Below are 22581 nucleotides of genomic sequence, written 5' to 3'. Positions count from 1 at the left end.
CAAGAGGACAGAAATTTTATAATTAATCTGAAGTATCCACCATCTAACTTTACTAGACTGAGGACTGCAAGAAGGGACAAAGCAGCTCCACATCCACATCGGCAGTGTGAGCTGCCCAAGTGCCAAAGGGGGAAACTTGTGTGGCGTATTTCTATCTGTAAAACAGGAACTTCAATGTAGTAAAAATGATTATTAACTCTCATTGTTTTGGGAGAAAGAGATGGGAAGAAAGTAGAAATTTTGTAAAAGGTATGCTTACAATCAGCAGAGCACAGAGGGTAGGACTGTGCTGTTTCATTAAGAGCTCTCACTTCCAGGTATCTAAAGATTTTATTATTGTACAGTGGAGGAATGGCTGGGTGGGGGCACTCTGGGATAAATCCCAAACTCCAGATTAGCAGCGTATTCCCATACCAATGGCCATGAATGTCCCAAACGTCCCACCGCTTTGCATCATCGTTTTGCCAACTCCACCCATCAGCTCTCGTCCTCTCATGCCAATCCTGAGATAAAGAAAATCACAGGGATTATATAAAAGCTGAAACCTGACAGATCACAGACATGCAGCAGAAAACATCTGACACAATCAGCTCATGGTTGCAAACTGAACACTTCTACATCTACATCTGTGCAATTGTACAGCTGCCTCCCCAGAGACTGGGTGCAGTGCCCTGTGCTACTGCAGGGGCTCTTGGGTGGCCCCCACCTCACATGGCCCATGTGTATTTTTCCTGCAGTGGAACCTTCCTGCCACACCCTTAGCAGGCACAGCTTTGCATCCTGGTCTCCCAAATACCCTTAATATGGGGAAAAAATGCTGGCCAAGTATTTCACTTGCCAGAGTACAAAGAGTTGTCTGAGCTGTTGTACTGCCATCCTCTCTAGCTACAGTGGCAATCTTTTTAATATCACCTTAAAATTTTAAAATCAACTTAAATTTTTATTTACTACTGACTCTGCATTTTTAATGTGGGACACCTGAAAGGCCTAGAAACTTCAAAAAGTGTTTCTGTTCTCCATTTTTCACTTACCTGAGGTCAGACTAAAACAAAAAGAATTGTTCGGTCTCAAGAAACTCTTGTAATATTTGGCTTTTAAACAGTGCAGTGACTTAAGAGTCTAAGGAATTTCATGCACTTCATTCTTAAAACATGAGATTTTCTCTCAAAAATAGAACAGCACAAGTACTGCAGCTGTGTCATTCAAGTACAACAGAACCACTCTGATTCTTCTAAATGCTCTTAATATGTATCTTCTGCCAGCACCATGCTGCTTATCCTCTGGGAACTGAGAGAAATTAGAAAACTTCAAACTCCCATTGGATTAACATTTGTACCTCTTCCTCCTTCACCCCACTACCAAATCATCTCCCATGTTTAATCACAGGTAAAAACCATCAAACAGAGTTCTGCAAAGTATGAAAGAGCTGACTTTAGTGATTCTTTGTCACAGATGATGTGCAACACCAGTCAACAGTGCCAGAGCAAACACAGAGCAACAAACACAGCTTGTTTTCATGTCAGCATGCTGAGTTCCAGGGGAAGGTGGAATATTGTCACTCTCCATTGCACAGTGGGACTGTGCCAATGCGAGCCATGGGTGGATCCACACTCCTGCCATTCAGACTCAGGGTCAGTTTGGTAACTGCCTCTGTGCAGGGCATGGGACACACAAAGGGACCACGATGCAGACACTGGGAGCTTAGAGAGCACCTCAGGAAGCCTTAGGGCCAGGAGAGGGCTGCACAGGTATCTGCATTGACAATTAATCTGGTTCCTCCTGGAGGTGATCCTCCACAGCCTCAGCTTCCCAATGAACCTTCCTTACAAGAGGCAAGAAAAGGTCTGTGAAGCTGTGACCTCCCGGCATACAGGGCACCCAGGGGTGATGCCCTGCCAGCACCACACTCACATTTTGTAGGCCAGGGGCTTACTGCAGTAGCTGGGAGTCACAGACAAAGTTCCATTCATGGGACCAGCACAGGACCAAAACCAATCCCTTCCCAACCCCACAGCATGACCATTTCTCTCTGGCTATCTCCCTGTCACCACTTGTCTGTGGAAGCCATTTCCTTGGCATACCTGAGGCAGGAAAATGTGCCGAACAGCGCTCCTGCAGCCATGCCCACTGCAAAGCCCATCATGAAACCCATCTTTATTCTGTCGAAACAGCTGGGCTGCGACTGCCCATATGGGCCCACGGTCACAGGCATCTAAAACAGAAAGGACAATACCCACACCGATTTACTGCTTTGTCTAACAGACTTCTATAAGCAAACTGGGCTGGCAGGCCAGGCTGTGCAGCTCAGAGCTTCTCGCGGGTGCAGCGCAGGAGCTTGTGCTGGCTCCCAGCCTTGTTTCCTTGCGTGTCAGATAGGAAGGAGGAGGGAACGATGGCCTCGTTTCCCCTCATCAAGCTCCTGCGAGCGCCGCTGTGGCTACCGAGGCTCTTTCGGGGCCTCACCCTGTGTGTTCTCAGTCCCTAGCGAGCAGCACACGCGGCACCTGAGCGAGCCTCCACTGCTGGCCCAACCTTCCCGGCTGCCGCTTGGTCTCGGAGGCAGAGGAGCGGGCAGTGAACCCTCCCTTAGGGAGATCGAGGCCAGGCCGAGGACTTAGTGCAGATATTCAGGCCGTGGAGGCGTGGACTCCCCGGGAACGGCGGCCATCGCCGTTGCGAGGCGCAAGAGCTCTCGGAGGCGAACCGGGGTCCTCAGCGCGCGCTTCACCTCACTAGGGCCCCGCCCCCCTGCGCCCTACCCCCCGTTCCCGTTCCCGTTCCCGTTCCCGTTCCCGTTCCCCAGCCCCGCCCGTACCTCGCTAGGCCGCACCGCACCTCCGCCTGTCTGGGCCTCGCTTCCGGCGCGCGCCGTGACGTACAGGAAGAGGGGGGCACTCCCCGCTCTGGCTGTCGCGCGCTATGCTGCTGTGGCGGCGCTTGGCGGCCCTGAGGGGCCAACGAGCCCCGCGGCGGTTCCGAGCGGGGGGACCGGGACCGAGACCAGTACCGAGACCGGGATCCGGATCAGGATCGGGTAAGGCCGCGGTCGGGCAGAGCCCCTGTCTGGGAAGGAACAGCTCCCCCGCTCCTGCCGGCCCCTGACAGCAGCTTTCCCCCTCTTCTCCCCTCAGGGCGAACCATCGATGGCGGCGGTGCTCCTCGGCCGCTTTACATGGATGTCCAGGCCACCACCCCGCTGGTAAGGGCCGTACCGAGCACGGGAAACGGATCAGGGCCCCACGCTCCCGGTTCTCTTGCCCGAGCGGTCGCGTGTGTCTCGAGCTGCCGTGGGGGACAGAGGCGGCGTTCGGCGCCACCTGTAGCGACACAGGCTGTTCCTGTCACCACAGGGCAGTGCGGGCATCCCCCGGTAGGGCTGTAGCTACGCCGGGGCAGCCCCCGGCATGGGCAGCCCCCGGCATGGGCAGCCCCCGTGCCGCAGGGCCGGAGCGTGGCCGAGCCGCGAAGTGGCTCGCACCGACCCCTGCGGGAGTGGAGACAGTTGAGAGAAGCAAGAAGTGAATTCAGCCAAAATACTGATCTGACATTTTTCTTAACATTTTAAGACTTTGGGGTTTTTTTTCTGCTCAGAAGAACGGCCAGGTTGGATGGGGCTTGGAGCAACCGGACCTAGTGGAAAGTGTGGCCCTGCCCGTGGCAGGGGCGTGGAACAAGATAAGCTTTAAAGTCTTTTCCAGCCCATACTGGTCTGTGATTCTGTTTTCTCAAATTATGTTGCTCTTCTTTGACCTTCGGTGCAGATCAGGGTTATGTGCACAGAGCATAACTGCTGAATACTTGTGTTACACATAACATGTAATAGCCTCAAGTTTTTAAGGTCAGGTCTAAGCTAAAGCAAGACACTGCCACAGAAGTGCTGCTGATACTGTGGCAAGGGGGTATGTCCAGAGAGAACACATATAGTTTCCCTTCTCCTTTTCTAAGGCTGGGTGGTTTGTGTTCCACAGGATCCCAGAGTCCTGGACAGCATGCTCCCGTACCTGACAGCCTACTATGGCAACCCCCACTCCAGGACCCACGCCTATGGCTGGGAGAGTGAGGCTGCCATGGAGAAAGCGAGGCGGGTGAGTTGTTGGTTGTTGGTTGCGTTGGTTTTCCCGCTGTTGAGGAAAATTAGGGTCAAAAGAACCTAACAAAAAAAGGAAGAAAAAAACCCCTGTTCTCTGTGGGCTGGATTTAGCAGCTTCCTCTTTGCTTAGCTGTACTTTAGTAGATTTATTGTAGGAAAAGATAGACTCATAGAATACTTCAAGTGGGAAGGGAACCACAAGCATCATGAAGTCCAACCCTGGCCCTGCACAGGATGCCCCAACAATCCCACCACCTGAGAGCATTCTCCAAACACTCTTTGAACTGTGGTAGGCGTCAGGCTGTACCACTTCCCTGGGGAGCTTGTTCCAGTGCCTGACCACCCTCTGGGTAAAAAACTTGTTTCCTACTCTCCTACCTACACGTCCTCGACACAGCTCTATCTGTTTCCTCAAGCCCTATCATTGGTCACTGAGAGCAGAGAGCTGCCTCTCTGATGCCCCTCATGAGGAAGCTGCAGCCCTCAGTGAGGTCTGACTTCAATTTCCTTTTCTTCAGTCTGAAAGAACCAAGTGACCTCAGCTGTTTGTTTTACAGACTCTCCTCTAGGCCCTTAACCATTTCATGGCCCTCCTCTGGATGTTCTCTGATAACTTCATATCCTTATATAGATTTGCCCCAAAGTGCCCCCAGGACTTGAGGTGCAGCCTCCCCAGAGCAGGACAGGATAGGACAGTCTCCCCCTTGCTCGATTGGCAATGCTGGGCCTGATATCCCGTAGGACAGACTGACCCTTGGGGCTGCCAGGGCACTGCTGGCTTCTGTTGCACTTGCCCTCAGCCCAAACTTCCAGGTCTCAGATTTCTGTGCTGCTGCTCTCCAGCCTCTTGTTCCCCAGTCTGTCTGGGCTCCCAGGGTTCTCCAGTCCCAGGTGTAGAAGCCGGCACTTGCTCCAACAGTGAGATTAGAGCAACTGAAATGGCAGAAACCAATACTGTAAGTAAAAGTGCCGCAGTATTATTGGTTTCCTGCAGTCACAAGCACGTTGCTGCAGTCATTGGACTAACTCCATATCTTATCATTCTTCTAATTTTAGGGAAGGATGTTTTTCATTTTTTTTAAGTAATATGTAGTGGGTTTTTGTCTTCTTAAGCTTTTATCTGTGTTATAACAGGTTAATGCTTAATACCACTTCTAATGACTGTAGATTCCTTGTGTATTTTATAATTCAGATATTTAGACTATTTTTAGCATAACTTTGTTAGGTACCAGCTGTAATCCTTTGAAGCTCAAGGGAGTATTCTTGAAAACATTTCACATGTATTTTGCTGTAGTGAATTTATTCTATGTTTTCTTAACAAGTTAAATTTGTATTTCTTTTTAAACAGCAAGTTGCAGATTTAATAGGAGCTGATTCACGGGAAATTATATTTACCAGTGGTGCAACAGAGTCCAATAATATGGCAATTAAGGTAGAAAGTTTATACTGATTCTCATTTATTATGTTAAAATTTTGTATTTAGGAACTGTATGCGTCTCTCAACAATTGAAACGCTAATAATATGTTGGAGTATAGCATATTTGCATTTCTGGATTTACTTTTTGTGATACTCTCTTACGTATGTGGAGGAAATACATGGATGAATGTTTTGATGCCTGGGACATGATTTTGAGGGCAATGTAAAATATTTGATGTTTATCTCGCATGCACTAAATACATTCCTTCTGCTTATATAATTAAAATCTTTATTGTGAAATATAGTGGACATGCAGATTAGAAACCTTTTTCTTATGAAGACTAGGTTTTGTATGTAGTATGTGGTTGTTCAGACTTCTCAGTGTTTATGACTCCATTGCAAAAGTTTTCAAAAAAATGCTTTGGTTAATGGCTTCTACAGCTTAACAGCAATAAAGATTTTCACAGAGTTTTTGAGAAGTAAGATGCATTGAAAAGCAGGTGCTGATGGAGATATGTAGTGTGGATTATCTGTCAGTACCTTTTAGATTCATGACTTGGGTCAAACAGGAAAGATCCAAATGAACTATATCTAGGTAGTAATTTCTTATTTTCAATCATACTGTGTAATGCCTGCTTTCTTCAGTGGCCAATTTCTTTTTCATGGACTGTGCCTGACAGGGTGTTGCAAGGTTCTATAAATCCAGAAAAAAGCATATCATTACTACGCAAACAGAGCACAAGTGTGTGTTGGATTCTTGTCGTTCCCTGGAAACAGAAGGTTTTCACATCACATATCTACCTGTTAAAAAAAATGGGCTCGTAGATCTGAAGGTAAGTTGTTACTGACAGAAAGAAACTAAAAAAAGAAGAGGTTTTTGCTTCAAGTTGATGCTCAAAACCTTATGTTGTCTAAAAGGATAATAAATATCACAAAGTAGTATGAGAATCATAGTTAAATCTGTCAGACCTGGAAAAGGATTTTCTGTTCTGTTTAACATCCTACACTTTTTCTCAACCAGAACATCCACCTTCTGTCCCACCCTTCAGCTGCTACTGTGCAGGTGGAGCTGTTGAGTCCCCTATAAGGAGCCCAGTACTTGAGGCACTGTTTCAGTGATTACAGTACTTCCTATGGCTGTCCATGAGCCAGCCCTTCTATGTGTACTGGCTGCAGCCCTAAAATTTAGAAGTTGTATGTTTTCAGTTCATCGCTGACGTCCTGTAGCACAGGGCAGCAACAGTTTTATTCCCAGTCCCTCACCTGCCATGGAGAGCATGGTTTGTGATGGGACCAAGGGATCAGCCTGTGGGCACAGTAATGAGTGGTGTTTTCTGAGCATGTTGCTGCAGATGTGATGTGACTTTGTTTAAAGAGCAGTTCCTTTACAGCCAGCCTCACCTTGGCTGGAGGAGGCTTAAGCTGTACTGTAGATGGTTAATTCATTAAAGAAAATAGTTCTGAGACATATATGGGATATAGCAAAGCCTGTTGAGATTTGATTTAATCAAGTGGGGTGCCAGGTGCATTGAAGGGTTAGGACATGCAGAGACACAGTTGATTCACTCCTCTTCCAACAGGCATTTGATGTTCACGTGGGTTAGTGTTCTCCCCAGAGCTGTGTGTCAGAAACCTAGGTGTTTGTTGCAAATGAGGGACTGGTGGGTGAGTTGCTGGTAAATTGAAGATGTGCACAGGAATCCTGCTTCTCTGTTAGTCACAACTTTTGTCCTTCTGAATCTTTCGCCAGGAGCTGGAGGCTGCATTCCAGCCCGATACAAGTTTGGTTTCTGTAATGACTGTAAATAATGAAATAGGAGTAAAGCAGCCTATTCATGACATTGGTAAGTACACTGTGGCTTCTAGATGCCAACTAAGGTTGCTTGTGCTTCATTTTAGATAATGTTTTAATCTCCAAATGGTACTGATGCAAAAGATTACGTGTAATATAGCAAAGGAAAAATAATAACATAAATATTTTAAAATAAAAAATGTACTATAAATAAATAATACTACTGTCCCAAATAAAAATTGATTTCAAAGGGAAATGGGAATGAAATGTACTACCTTTATGGTGAGCATTGCAGCAATCATTGCTCTGGACGGATCAACTGCAATTCATTGGATTGTACGATGGATTAAAAAATTGTACAGAATAACTGGCCAAAATTGAGCTTATATACCATAATGATTTATTGAGCGCTTGTAGTGTTTAAGAGGAGAAATGTGCAGGATTTGGAGTGGGAGAGGATAGTGAGCACCACACTTGGACAATCCTTCCCCCAGTATTGCCGTATAGAGTCATGAACAATTGCTTTGTAGGCCAAAAGCCCACTGAAGAGCTATGCTTCTGGAACAGGAGGCAGGGAGAGGGTGAGCCAGGCTCTGAGCTGGCAGGTAGAGTGACAGGGACCTCAGAGCAGATGAAGGGAGACCCTGGAGAACCACGGTTGTTGGAGCAAACAGGGTGAGCATGTGCCTCCCTGATGATCCTCCAGATCCCTGAATACCATGTGATTTGTTGATAGTTTACTGTGACAGTAGCAAAACATATACAGATACCCTTTCTGACCTAGTTTAACCCTAGCTGGCAACCAAGCACCTTGCAGCCACTCAGTCACTCCTCTACCAGCAGGACGGGGGAGACAATTGGAATGGTAAAAGCTAGAAAACACAGGGATTGAGATAAAGACAGTTTAATCTGGAAGGCAAAAACCGTGCACACAAGCAAAGAAAAACAAAGAATTCCATACTGCTTTCCATGGACAGGCAGGTGTTCATCCACCTCCAGGAGAGCAGGGCCCCATCCTAGTGGTGACTTGGGAAGACAAACACCATCACTCCAAATGTCTCCCCCTTCCACCTTCTTCCTCCCAGTTTTCTATACTGAAAGTGTGTGGCATATGTCATATGGTCTGAAATGTCCCTTTGGTAAGTTTGGGTCACCTGTCCTGGTTGTGTCTCCTCCCAGCCTCACATACCCATAGCCCCCTTGCCAGTCTGGCCATATGAGGGGCAGAAGAGGCCTTGGCTCTGTGCAAGCCCTGGTCAGCAATATCAGAAACATCTGTTATTACCCCTGTGTTCAACACAAATCCAAAACACAGACCTATACTAGCCGTTGTGGAGGAAGTTAGCTCTACTCCAGCCAAACCCAGCACACCTTCATATTCAAGATAGCCTTTCATAAGATGTTTGAGTTTTTGGACAATATTTGGACTGCTCTGGAGTACATATTCCGTAGGGTATTGTTTTCTTAGGCATGTGGCAGGCATCTCATGTATCTGGTTTTCTTCCTTAGCTGCTGCATTTATTTCTTTTTTCTTTAAGCTCAAAGCATTATTTTTGCCAAAGTTTTTCAAGGTTGGTTGTGTTTCTTTGTTGACAAGCATTTGACCACCAGTTAATTGCTTATAGCCCCAGGGATTCTTTTTTTCCTCCTGTGCTTATATTGTCAAGGTCCTTACTATGGTCCCATGTTTAAATGCCAGAGACAGCTGGTGCCAGCTGTAGTTCCCCTGGTATGTTCTCCTGACACCTTGAACAGGTCCAACAGGCCAGGCCTGAGGCCTTGCAGAGGGAACCTGAGGCCCTGCTACTGTGTGACTTGTGGCCTGTGGCCTGACCTTGCTGGACCATAGGGGGGTTACTTATCCTGTGAAGTACCATGTTGAAGCTCTTGTGCAGAGGAGAGGTCTCAGATACAGCTGTGCAGATCCTGTGGAAGATGTATTGTGATTTTTTTGATGACACAAATAAATAATACTTACGTTTTCTGTCCATGAACAATACATTATTTCTTCATATATTTTAGCCTGGTGACCAGCTCAGCTGACTTCATGTGGTAGTAATAAGTGTGTGTGTGTGACAATTCTGAGAATGTTTTTGAAGCTGAGTGCTGGAAAACTTGGAAAATAGAGGGAATGACATAAAAATATATGGCAAATAGAAACTTGAAAGGAAGGCTGGCTTGTACTGGATGTTGAAAAGCAAAAGAAGCAAGAAAAACCAATATTTTCCAACTGTGGAGTCATTTCTGTGTGGAGACTTTGATATTTCATGTAAACATTTGTTCTTAAGCTTGTTAGGTGTGGGTTTGGAAATAATCTCAATTCTGAACAGTAGAAGACTTTTTAACTTCTCAGCTGGAGAAATTCACTGTAGTCTTACCTGCCTAAACCTGTGCCAAAGCATCAAACTACAGTAGCCCCTGCACAGCTTTAGCCACTTCAGTGTAAAAGAAACATCACAGCCCCCATTTCTGCCTTTGTCACCTCAGATAGCTCAATAACTTCCTGTTGGTTTAGATTCAGTCATGCTTTAGATCCAGTGCTGGAATCTTTGGGATCATAGCAATTAGTTAAGGTAATCTGGTTTTGGTTTGGTGTTTTCTTGCAGGTGAGATCTGCCGTGCACGTAACGTTTTCTTCCACACGGATGCTGCACAAGCGATTGGTAAAATTCCTATGGACGTCAACAACATGAAAATTGACTTAATGAGCATCAGTGGCCATAAAATTTATGGGCCCAAAGGTACTCACTGAAGTGCTTCATAGGGAATTGTTGTTTCCATACCTACCTTAAGGTAACAACACAAGGTGTGAAGTCAAAGCCATTTGTCACAGTGTCAGTTACTTGAGCTGTAGAAAGCTGTTCTGAATGGTGTTGGACAGACTGCAGGAAGTAGATCTTCAATGCTAGATGGGTTGAGGTGGCTTCACTGAAAGAAGAAAGAGTGTTGTATGATGGTGGCAGCAGAGCAGCAGTGGGTTTTTCAGGAGTCATCTGCTTGGTGTGAAGCAGAACTAATGCTGAAATTATTGAAATGAAATCACTTGGTTATAGAGCAAAGTTTAGACCAGAGTGTGATTTGAAACAAGGAGACCAAAAGGTAACTGATAGATGATTTTTGATTGTTATCTACTTCCAGTGGCTGCATTCCAACAACTCCATTTGTGCATTTTCTTTGCAGAATGGGGTTTAATATCCAGCTATACATTTTCTGGTTGACTGACAAATACTAAAAATCCAGCTATTATTATTGTCAAGGTCTATTTGGCTTGTGACAGTGGGTGTTAGAGAGCCAGAAATCAGGTTTGATGTATGCTATACATACAGCATTTTAACTTATAACATTATATTATATATAATGTTATAAGTTTAATATTATAACTTTTGTTATCCTATTCAGAAACAAAAACCAAAATTCTTATTTTTCAACAAGGGGGTTTTTTTTATGAGTTGTGCTGAGAGCTGAAGACATTATCTCTGGACAAGGACTAAGTTTTCAACTAGTAATTTTGGACAAGTGATAGACATAAATTTTCACCATTTGTTATGCTGGGAAGTTGCAGCTGTCCTTCCTGTGGTGACAGTCACTTATTAAGTGTACTACCAGAGCACTCAAAGACATGAAAATTTGGTTTCAAGGTGAGGAGAGTAGAGCACTAAAGTGACTGACTAGCAAAACTGGCTTATCTAATCCACTCGCTGAAAATTGTTGCCACTAATGAGTCTTCCTAATGAGAAGAAAGGGAGAGGACTCCTGGAACTGGTGCTGGTCTAGTAATCGAGGGAAAGAATTTGGAAGTCAGTAAGACAACACTGGTGAATGCCCATAAAAACTTTAGTGCAAGGGGCTGAACTTCAGCTGTGTACAGGAATTGTGGGAAGGAGGAGAAGCACTGAGTCCTTGGGTGACTGAAGCAGAGTGGAAGAAACTGAGCTCCCATGGCTGAAGCTCTGCAAGCATCAACATGGTTATTGGGGACAAGCACCATTTCCTAGAAAGTAATACTGAACTTGTTCACTTTATTTTTCTCCCGTTAAGTGTCCACGTGTGTGTTTGCTGTGGAAATAAGAAATGTTACCAAAGCTTGGAGTCCCTGTTCATAATTTCAGAACTCTGGGCATATGGTAAAACAGCTTTCCTTGCTTCCAAGGGGTTGGTGCTCTCTATGTTCGCCGTCGACCACGTGTCAGGCTGGAGCCCCTGCAGAGTGGGGGAGGCCAGGAGAGAGGACTGCGGTCTGGGACTGTGCCCACACCTCTAGCAGTGGGACTGGGGGCAGCATGTGAAGTGGCACAGCAGGAGATGGAGGTATGTGCAGCAAGAAACTTTTCCTGGGTTCCAGAAAATAGGGTAAAAGCACCATTTAAGTTTTGGATTCCTTAGGTCTTTTTGCAGCCATGTAACTGAATTAAATTTGATTCTCATGTTTTAGCATTAAGTGAATGTTTTGAGAATTTAAGGGATGTTTTTGGGTGATTGTAAGTTCTTTCTAAAGTTTCTTTTTTCTTGAAGAGTCGTAGTTTTCTACAAGGCTACAATTGACAGTTTTAGTGAAATATGGTTTTTATGTGCTTGTATTTACTTCTCCATTATGCACATGCGTATTAGCAACATATTTGAAATGACTGTCATGTTTATGTAATGTATATTGAAAAAATAAGACTTCCCAGTCTGTTATTATATGTATTGCACCTATTAAGTGTAATTTCAAGTTTACTGCAGCTTTGCAACTAAGAATTTATTTTTCTTTTTTTCGTAGCTTGGACAGTAAAGTTTACTTGCTAGGTCTGGTGTCTGAGCCTCTGTATGGTGCTACATTGGTTTGTGAGCACCAATGTCTTCCTTACAGCTGGAAAGTAAAAATACTTACAGTGACAATGGGATGCATAGGCCAGATACCTGCACCCAAGGATCAGGCTTCTTTCCAGGAGATAAGCAGAAGAATTCCACCTTCTGAGCTGTGTGGTTATGGAAGTTGAGGCTAGGGAGCCTGCAGAGTCTGAATTCTGCACAAACCCCCAATCTGGATTCTCCTCCTTGCCTGGCAGAATTATGGCATTTTAAAACCAACTGGTGTTGGAGCTAGCCTGGTTTTCTTTTAACTTTTTCAAGTGTAAACAAGCATGAATTGCATGTGTGCATGTGGCCAGTCCTGTGTGCCAAAGCTGATCCTACACTTCACTGCTTTCTTGGTATAAGTGACCTCATTTTTCAGTCTAGAGAAAGACACTGCACATGGGCATGTGTCTCGCCGTGCAGGTTACTTATTGTAAAAGCTGAGTTCATAGTCATTTGCAAGTCCATGTCTTTCTGTGGTACAGTTAGAGAGCTCCTGGGAAATAAGAGGCACTTGTAATAGGAGCCCTTTCTTGTGTGCAAAATGCATCATCTTCTGCACTGCCTAACTTGTCTTGAAACCCAAAGAACTCAATGCTGTTATGAAAGTCGGTTTGGCAGCTTGTGTAGGTAGATCTTTCTGAATGGTTTGAAACATTTGTGAAGACTGAGCTAGCTACAAGCCAAGGGGTTATTCTCTTTTAAAACAGTCTCCAGAGCAGGCAAAGTTTAACAGTTTAAGTTTCAGCTATGTTCATTCCCTTGTCTGGGAATGAAACCCAGTTACTTAATTCTGCTTGCAGCTGGTGACATGGAGCAGTTTGAGTGAGGTCTGACTGTACACTGTTTATTATTTGTGTCTTTTCTGCTTTCTCTGTTAGTATGATCATAAGCGAATCTCACAATTGGCAGAACGATTGGTTACAAAAATAATGAGTGAAGTTCCTGATGTGGTGATGAATGGAGATCAAAAGCATCGCTATCCAGGTAACTCAAGCAAAATTCTGAGCCTGTTGGCTCCTTGGTGTTAATGGCCGTAGCTGAATAATGCACGTGAGCACATGATGCAAATCCTGCCTTGCAGGGGACAATTTGCCTGAGATTTCAGTTGATGGATTCTTTTTTCTATTTCATTTATGTGTATGTAGGATGCATCAATTTATCTTTTGCATATGTGGAAGGGGAGAGTCTTCTGATGGCTCTGAAAGATGTGGCTCTGTCTTCAGGAAGGTATGTGGAATGTATGGGAAGGATAGCAGTGTATATTTTTGAGAGAAAATAGCATCTGCTAATGAAGGTAAAAGCTAAGTAGTAGTTTCCTCTGTGCCCTGTATTCACATATTCAGTTAATGAGTCAGCCTGGCATTGATTACATTCTACAGTGGTGTTTAGGGACACATTTCAACTGAAGGTCAAATTTTTTTATCCTGGGAAAAAAAAACAACAAACAAAACTAAACAAAAACCAACCAAAAAAATATCCTAACAGAAAGACCCCCACAAAACCACAAAATTAACCCAGAAATTCCTACCTACTAGCCTTGCAAACTGGTTATTTGAGTAACCTTAACTTCTACTGGTGACACTTTTATTCTAAAGGCCACCAAAATTTGAACAACTTCTGTCCTTCGGCAGATTTTTACTGCGATTAATGAAGCTGGGCACATATCTGAATTAAATCAGCTCATAGTTCCTGTGTTAAATGCCAAACTGAGAGAGAAAATTGCATGTGCTTTTATGGAGCTCTCCTGACTACAGGAATGATGAGAAATATTTCAGTTACCCAGACAAACCTGATGTTCAGGATGAAATGAATGGAGTGTAAAGATGCCCCTCCTCTCCTTCTCTCACCTTTGAGAACAAAGTGGTCAACATATCCTAATTAGAAACTATTTGGCACTATGAGGAGGAAGAGCAAGTCTCCACATGACTGCCCCTGAAGCCAAACACTTCTGTAATGTGAAGATCTCTTTTGAGTCTCCACTTAGTGCACTGGGGAGCTTTTTACAGCTCTCCAATTGGCACTGCAAGTTGCTACCTGTAAAAACAGAGTCATGGCCAACTGAGTCATGTAACCAGTTCTGTATAGTGCTGCAAAGTGGAAGCTCTCTCTATTGACAACTGCAATCATCTCACTCTGGATCCTTCTGTGCACTGTTTTTCATTTATTTGTTCTGCTGCCAAACAGCAGCTTGTGAAGTCTTTTTTTTTTTTTCCTTTTATGTTCTGGGTGTATTACTTTCTCCGGATAGTTTCTGTCTTTTTTTCACAGCCTCTACATCAGCTACCTCTTAATCTGCATTCCTGCTGCCTCTGTGTGGCATTGTGTTTATTCTTGTGTATTACCTGTATTCTCTCTCCTTTCCTTATACTCCTAATTTATTACTCTCATTTCTCAATAATTCCTGGTTCTTGTATTCTTTTTTTCTGCAGTAGCAGAAATATCACTTTACTTGCTTGTATTCACTTGTGGTTTCTAGGGGGCTGGGGAAGTAGATAGATGGTGTTGTAAAGAGGTAAGTGACCTGTTCTTTGTTGGAGGAGATGAAGCAAAAGTCTGACATTTCCCTGCCTACCCTTTCCTAGTGCTTGCACATCAGCTTCTCTGGAGCCTTCCTATGTTTTGCGGGCAATCGGAACAGATGAAGACTTGGCTCACTCATCTATAAGGTGTGTGGTGTGGTCTGCCCTCATGCTTCCAAATATTTTTCTTTCCTGATAAAAATAAATGGTAGATTTGTTCCACCCTCTTCATGTACTTGTTATTCAGTTCCTTAAGATTTTCTTTTGGTTTAGGTTTGGCATCGGTCGTTTCACTACAGAAGAAGAAGTGGATTATACAGTGCAGAAGTGCATACAGCATGTGAAGAGGCTGAGGGAAATGAGGTGAGATATTGTCTCATTGAACACAAAGACTTCTTAGGTGTGATAATCATGGGAAGAATTGGATTTATTTACTTGCAAGTAATTTGCTTCAAGAATCTGCTGGTGTTTCTCTATATTAGCAACATTGTCCCCCAGGTGGGTAGGAGCCTGATTCTAACATTAGTGACAAATTTCTAAGGAAACAAACCTGACACAAAACTTTTTCTATTCAGAGAAAGAATACGAGTATGGCAGACACATAGGGCAGTACTTAGGAGATTTTAAGCCAGAGATGGTATTACTGAGTTAATGTATTGATAAATTGTTTTATTCTGATGAAACTGAAAGACTGGTGACTAATCTGGACAGTAAAAATGCTAGGGCTCAGTCTCGGAGACACCAGTGCTTTATGCTGAAAGTAGGAGCAGGAAATGAGGTGGAGCATCTGCCCTCTCATCTCTTGTATTTTTGGTTGAGAACACAGTTGAGGGCTGATCACCTGAAGCTCACTGACCTCCAGAAGGGCAAGACAGGCAGATAGATATCTCCTAATTCCTTGTGTCATTGAAAAAATCTGTTTAATTATTGTTGATGATGTCCTGTGCATTTTAGCTACCCTCAGTTTTCTGCTTTTCTTTACAGCCCTCTCTGGGAAATGGTGCAGGATGGAATTGATCTCAAAAGCATTAAATGGACTCAGCACTGAGAAAACATTGCTATCCGTGGACTAGATATGGATTAAAACACATTTTTCTGCACAGTCTTGAGCAAATTATGCAGCACTTCTGTTTTCTGACACTTGCAGTTTGATTGGAGAACTATCTTTACAGACCACAAGCTCTAAGAAGCCAAAAATAAAACTAGTTTTTAACATGGAGAAAGGCAGGCTGATCCAGCATATACTGTGCTTCTATTGACACACAGAAATTTATGCTAAAATGTAATTTATTCAGAAATGAAATTTCTAATGAGAAAATTAAATCAGTGTGTTACTCCTAGGCCAGTGAATTCTGGCAAGAGGTTGCTTCTCGGTGTGATTCATCCCATGTCACTGTTGAGTTTGCACCACAGACCTGTTGCAAATTTGTTCTGTTTGAGGTAGGTATCCTGCAACATCAGCTGGGTTTTGCCTCTCAAATGCCTTGTACTGCAAGAAATTCTCAGATAGGAGGACACTTGGATCTCTAGAGGAAAGCAATGCCTCAGTGTGGCCATGTGCCTTCACAGATAAGTTTTATGTATAGTTAAGAACAATTTTTTCCCTGAAATTTAGTATTTTTGGCATATTTTCCTTGGTTTCTTTGTGTGTGCATCTTTTGTGTGTGTGTGTGCATTAATTCAAAAGATTCTTCTGTGTTCCAGAGTTTATGATACAATCATGATGCACTTTGCTGTCCCCTCCATTGGTTTTCTTCCATGCAATTTTTCCTTAGTGAGGTTAGAAAACTTGAATGACTGGGGGAGGGGATAGGCAGAATATGTCAGCTTTGGTGGCAGCTCCAGTTTGGTGGGAGCATGAGTGGTAGAGGTGGTGGGAAGAGCAGATACAGTGCAATGTCTTAAGGCAGTCTGGGGTTTTGGGGTTTTTTTCCCTCCCCTTGTCATGAGATCTTTGCTGTTACTTGGTTTGCCTATGGGCCCTTGTTTTCTGTCGCTGCAAGGAGTCTGCCCAGCTCAGCCAGTATATTTTGACTGGACATAAGAAAGATAAGAACACCTGGCACTGAAGTTTTCTTTGTCTCACAGACTGTACTGTCTGACTAGAGATTCACATGGGAATCCATTCCCTGCACATGCTGGGGGAAGTATCTGTTAAAGAGGGTTTGATGAGATTAATTTGTAGCAGTGTTTCTCCTTTCTTCCCTTTGGTGATCTTTCCAGTAAGAAACCCAACCCTGTGTATGGCAAAGTGCCTTTTTGTCAATGCATAAACAAAAAGCTCTCAAATTAGTTGTGTTGATTGATGGATGCTGTGTGAGCTGCTGAATTTGGTGTACCCCATAGACAACATGTTCACCTTCAGTATGGGATGGAATCTACCTCGAGGATCAACCATGTTGTGTAAAAGCTGAAGCTGAATCTCACAAGATGGACTGTGTTACAGAAGCTTGTGCATTTTTTGTAACTAAGGACAGATTTAGCTGTTTGTAATGCAAAGCTAATCCCTGGTTGTTCTATTCAAAATTACGAGCTTTAGCAGTTTTAATATTATAGTGCTGGCACCTTATATTTCATCACAATATTTTTTAAAATACCATATGCATAAATACATTTTGGAGGTGTTGTATGTACTCTTTTTCATCCTTGGGCCCCACATATTTTCTGGATTAAGTATGTGATAACATGCTTTCCTAGCATGTTTTAGAAATATATGTTTAGGAATTGTTCTTTGTGTTTTGAAAGTGATAAAAAATTGCACATAAGAATTAAACTTGGCTACTGTCAGTCTTTTTGGATCCGCCTTTTTGGGTGAACCATGCAGGACAATCAATAAGTTGCTGTATTGCAGGTTTCATTAGGCAACAGAAAAGGGTAAGCTTTTCTGTGAACATTGTAAGAAGTTTGCCATCATCGAGTTGACACTTGACTTTTGAAGAGTGATTCTTCTCAAACTCTGCCTGCTCTAATTTTTTTTAAACTAAAATAACTTAAATTGTGGTTATTTTGACAAAAGGGAACCTCAAATCTTGAAGATTCTGACCACTTCTTATTTGATAAGATTTAAAATAAAAATTCTACATGTAAAGGTTAGGGAAACTCATTCATACTAGTAACAAATGTTTATTTGAAATGTTTATGGGACAAGATAAGGAAAAATGTATAGTGGAGATACTTCCCTCACAACAGAAAGAAGTAATACTAAGGATGAACATCTAGCTGTACCCCACTGAATGCAGATAAAGCCTTTGGGGAATGGGAACTTCAGTCTATCCCACTCTTACTGGTTGGATGCCAATAAATGGTGGTGCATCCCCCCCAGGCTGCACCATGATCTGAAAAATGCTTACTAGGCCTTGAACAACCCTTGGGTTCAGTTCCTCTGGAGCTTATAAAAAAAAAACTGCTTCAGGAACTGGTCCTGTATAATGAGTTCCTGGGATTTTTTGGTGTGGCTGTTTGTTTGTTTGTTTGTGAGGTTTTGTTTCTGTTTTTTGTTTGTATTTTATTTGGGGGGGGTTTTGTTTGTTTTTTTTAATGGCATAATATTCTCCCACTTTCAAATAAATTTTCTGACCTGAAGTGAGGCCAGGATGAAACACTGTTGTGACTAAAGCACATCTCTTGTGGCCCTGTAAACAGCGGCCCTGAGTGAGACCCTTGGGGCTCTCCTGGGTTGCAGTGACCTCCCTGTGTTGGGGCCTCTCGGAGCCGGGAACACTCCCATTTTCTGCACTCAGAAAATCCCCAAAGGATGGGTCCTGGGCCAATCCCCCTACTCCTCAAGGCTCTGCCCTTCACACAGTGAAAAAAACAAAGGTATCTAAAGTGAGAACCATTTCAGTTAGAACCATTCATGTGTCTGCAGGGCTGTGATCTTATTAGTGGCAAGGAAATGTGTTGGGATGACATGAGACTGGAGGGTTGGAATGGAAGGATACAGGCAGGGGAGAAGAGAAGCAGTGTTGCTCTTTATGCCAATGACCAGCAGAAGTGCATGGAGCTCCTGGGGAGGAATGAGGAACTGACTGAGAGTTTAGGAGTCAGGATTAAATGGAGGGCAGGGACAGGTGGCATCACAGAGGGGGTCTGCTGCAGGCCACCTGAGAAGGAAGATGAGTCAATGAGGGTCATCACAGACAAACAGGAATGGCCTCATATTTACAAGCTCTAGTTTCCATGGGGGAATTCAACCACCCTGATGTCTGCTGGGGGGAGAACCCAGCAGAGCATAGGCAATCCAGGAGGTTTGTGGAATACACTGATGTCAACTTCCTTCTCCAAGTGGTAGAGGAGACAATGAGGAGAGGTGCAATGTCACCATATTCTCACCAACAAGGACAGGCCAGTGGGGAATGTGAAGCTCAAAGGCAGCCTGGGCAGCACTGACCATGAAATAGTGGATATTGAGATCCCCGGGGCAATGACAAGGGTGAGAAGCAAGCCCACTGTGCTCAATTCAGGAGAGTAGACTTTGGACTCACATGAGATCTGCTTGATGGGGTCCTATGGGATAATGCCCTAGAGGGAAGAGGAGCCCAAGCAAGCTGTAGCAATGGGAAACAAAGCAACACAGATCCCCTCACGCATCTGAAGGAGATCCCTTTATTACAGAAATTGCCCCTTTTTTACACCTTCAATCTCCACCTCCACAACTGAAAGCAAACCGAGGCCCAACCAAACCTAACAGAAAGAGGGCACCCATTGGCTGGCTCAGGGCAGTGCTGCTGTCCACCCGTGCTGTCACCCAATCAGCTCTCTGCTCATACACTGTCCTGGCGTTCCTCCAGCCAATCACAACCTCGCTCACAGCTGTCACTCAGCTGACCCTCTCCTCACTCATAAGGGCCTCTCAGCCCCTCAGCCGCTTTGCCTTTCCCACAGGGCCTTCTTGTGAGCATAAGCCTCAAAAACTTTAACAATTATAGCCTGGTGTCCTACATCAAACTGGTTGATATTAAAGGATCCGCTCTTTGAACTCAGCAGCAATGCATTCCAACAAAGACAAAGGCAGCAATGCCAGGAGGCCTGTATGGAACTGAGAGAGGAAATGACTAAACACAATTCATCAGCTTGAGAAGTCATGGCAGTCTGGTGAAGTTTTCACTGACTGGAAAATATCCCCCATTTTTAAAAAGGGAAATATGGAAGCCTTGGGGAGCTACACCTGCCTGACTGGCTGGCCATTCTCTCTCTGCTGTGACATCAGTCATGGGCCAACTGTTTCCAGTCAAATTGTATCTGCTGACATGTATGCTCTGTGCTTTGAAGTGGTACAGTTTCCCAGTGCTGAGTGCCAAAAAACTGGCCTGAGACCTCTACTATTGGCAGCTTTGATGAAATTTCAGGCTGGTGAATAAGGTCCTGCACTAGAACGAAGAAAATGCCAGTTTTTAAAATGGACAATGTGAGTGGCTGGGAGAAATGATCCCTCTGACAGCTGATCCAAATCAGAGTCATAAAAAAGGCGGGTACAAGATGCTCTTACAAGAAGCAAAGCTCATACTAATGAACAATCAGAGTGGGCTTGTGCTAAGTAGGCATAGTAAAACCAACAAAGTGTTTGATTCTAAGAGTACCTACACAGGATCATTAAGCCAGATCATATCTGACAGGTTTTAAGTACAGATTGAGATGAGTCATGAAGAGAGTGTTTCTTGGAGATTCTGTGAGGATTATTTCTCTTGAACAGTTTTCTAAATGATTTGGAAACAAGATTTGTGGTTGACATGTAGTTATTGGAAAGGAAAACACAAAGTAGTACAAATCATTTAGCAAACCGAGTTAATTCGTCCAAACCATAGATGAAGGAATAGGTTTAGAGGCTGTATTTATGGAATGGGGAAGCATTAGGTTAGGGTCTGGGGAAGCAAAGAACCCTGGATTTGGGGGTAATACTTCTAGACTAATGGTGCAGCAAAACTAATATTGCAAGGAGGAAAATATATTTATTTAATATGTGCAATTGCCACAGTGGATGCTGGTTTCCTCAAGCTTTACTTTAAAATGTCTTGTGTAAATTTTCTTCTCCTGGTTGCATACCTAACACTTTTCTTCAGTTTTGATTTAAGTAAAGGAGACATAAATGAGTGTGCCCTCAGTGGTTCCCTAGTGTCTAATAAAGGAAAAACCCATTATTTTCTAATGCTTTTTTTCCTCTGCCTTTCCCCACATGCATGTTACAGGGAAAACACTGGACACGGTTACGTGATCCCTTGTCCTATAACCTTCTGTCTATCAATGTTTTGCTTTCCACAGATACTTTCTTCTTGTTGTTGGCAACTATCTGCATTACGCTGCTGACTTGTCTTTGGTACTCTTGGTCCCTTGGCATGCTCCTAATGGTCCACACAGTAAACCTCACGAGTATCTTCACCATACTTTTTTTGACCAACAAAAATTGACGTGGTGACTCATCACATTGAACATAAGCTTGTTACCAGGCTTGCAAGGGTTTTTCAGGGTGAAGAGAGAGACGAGAATCTTGACTCCATGATCAGAAGGCTGGATTTATTATTTTATAAGTTTCATTAAGACTATACTAAAAGGAATAGAGAGAGAAGTTCAGAAGCTTGCTGAGCTAAAAATAGAAAAGAAATAATCAACAAAGGAGCTCTCTCTGATCTGTCCCAGAGAAAGCTTGGCCCCTGATTGGCTCTTAATTGTAAACATGCAACATGGGCCAATCACAGGGGCACCCGTTGCATTCCACAGCAGCAGATAACCATTGTTTACATTTTCTTTCTGGGGCCTCAGCCTTCCAGAAGAGGGAAAAATCCTAAAGAAAGGATTTTTAAAGAAAGGACATCATAAAGAAAAGATGTCTGTGACATAAGCTGAAAAGTCTTATTTTTCCTCTGACCTGGGTTATTCTAGCACTGTCCTTTTGTTACCCCACACTGTCTCCCCACTGCAGGGTGGCTGGCGCAGCTTGGGAAGTGCTATTGGTGTCACAGAGTGAAGCCCTGAGCTGCAGATGCTCCTGCTATCCCTCGCATGCTCTAGGCAACCAGCTCTCCAGGGAAGCTGGCAAGCCTGGCTATTGGTGCCTCTGGTGACTTCACTCACCTGCTTTTCTGGGCTGTGTCAGGGTGCATGGTGACAGCCAACCCTATCTATTATCACTAGTGCTATAGAAAGGTGAACTACTGGATACTGCCCACACTTGGCTAGACGAGAAGGAGATATTAGCTTGGCAGAACTAGTATTTTCAGGCCATCTACTATCATAAATACCAAATAGAATACAAAATCTTATAACTGGGGTTAACAGGGAGAAGATAAGCACATGTGTGCTGTTGCCTGGGAGGGGATGAGAGTAGTAAAGTAGAATTTGAAAGTAAAATATAGGAAAACAAATGGAGTGGGGATGATTGTGCTGCTGAGCAACCCCACGCTGGATCCACCTCAGGAGAGCACAACCGTCACTGTTTTCACCTCTTAAGAGAAACCAGGGCCAAAGTAAACTGAGTTGTTGAACTCCAACATTCACTGCAAAAGCATTTGCAAAGGGAGGCAATTATTTACTTTTATCCGTTTCTTGCAGAGAAGTAAACGGGGATTTTTTCCATTGGAAATGGCTGGTGCTGCTGTGCCTGTGTCCGTTGAAGCGCAGTGACGGAGAACTCAGAAGAGTCCGGGGGTCGCTGAGCTCAGTGCACTGCCTGGTTATCAGTGTTGCATTCAGTCAAGCCAAGGAGACAATCACAGCACGGGGCATCGGCTCCCAGGAGTCTTTCATTTTTATTCTGGAACTTGGTCGTACATCCAGAGGTTAGAAACAGCCGCTCTCAGGGTTGTTTTCCTCCTTGTTAGTTCAGCGCTCTACCGGAGTCCCCGTTCCCTCAGCAACAGTCCACAGCGGCGCCGCACGCGCAGTGCAGGCCCCGCCCCGGCCCCGCCCAGTCCAGCGCACGCGCCACCGC

At 44.1% G+C, this 22581-nt stretch overlaps 2 protein-coding genes across 2 annotated transcripts; one reads left to right on the top strand and one right to left on the bottom strand.

Annotated features, from left to right (window-relative positions):
- Positions 1 to 311: 311 nt before the first annotated feature.
- Positions 312 to 2964, bottom strand: ROMO1 (reactive oxygen species modulator 1). The gene is made up of 3 exons (XM_074553761.1): positions 2816 to 2964; positions 2082 to 2212; positions 312 to 503 (listed from the first exon to the last, which is right to left on the bottom strand). Exons 2-3 carry the CDS (start codon positions 2210 to 2212, stop codon positions 395 to 397), a joined length of 240 nt encoding a protein of 79 aa, XP_074409862.1. The 5' UTR covers positions 2816 to 2964; the 3' UTR covers positions 312 to 394.
- Positions 2899 to 17430, top strand: NFS1 (NFS1 cysteine desulfurase). Its single transcript, XM_074553759.1, has 13 exons — positions 2899 to 3034; positions 3132 to 3199; positions 3969 to 4085; positions 5439 to 5522; positions 6188 to 6340; positions 7258 to 7351; positions 9906 to 10040; positions 11450 to 11607; positions 13017 to 13122; positions 13284 to 13365; positions 14721 to 14804; positions 14931 to 15020; positions 15642 to 17430. The coding sequence occupies exons 1-13, from the start codon at positions 2920 to 2922 to the stop codon at positions 15703 to 15705; spliced, it is 1350 nt and encodes a 449-aa protein (XP_074409860.1). The 5' UTR covers positions 2899 to 2919; the 3' UTR covers positions 15706 to 17430.
- The last annotated feature ends 5151 nt before the right edge of the window (positions 17431 to 22581 follow it).

The sequence above is a fragment of the Zonotrichia albicollis genome, chromosome 17 (genome assembly GCF_047830755.1).
Source record: "Zonotrichia albicollis isolate bZonAlb1 chromosome 17, bZonAlb1.hap1, whole genome shotgun sequence".
In the NCBI taxonomy this organism is placed as follows: Eukaryota; Metazoa; Chordata; class Aves; order Passeriformes; family Passerellidae; genus Zonotrichia; species Zonotrichia albicollis.
The sequence above is the reverse complement of the archived record's forward strand: the minus strand, read 5'-3'. Positions and strand labels throughout refer to the sequence as shown.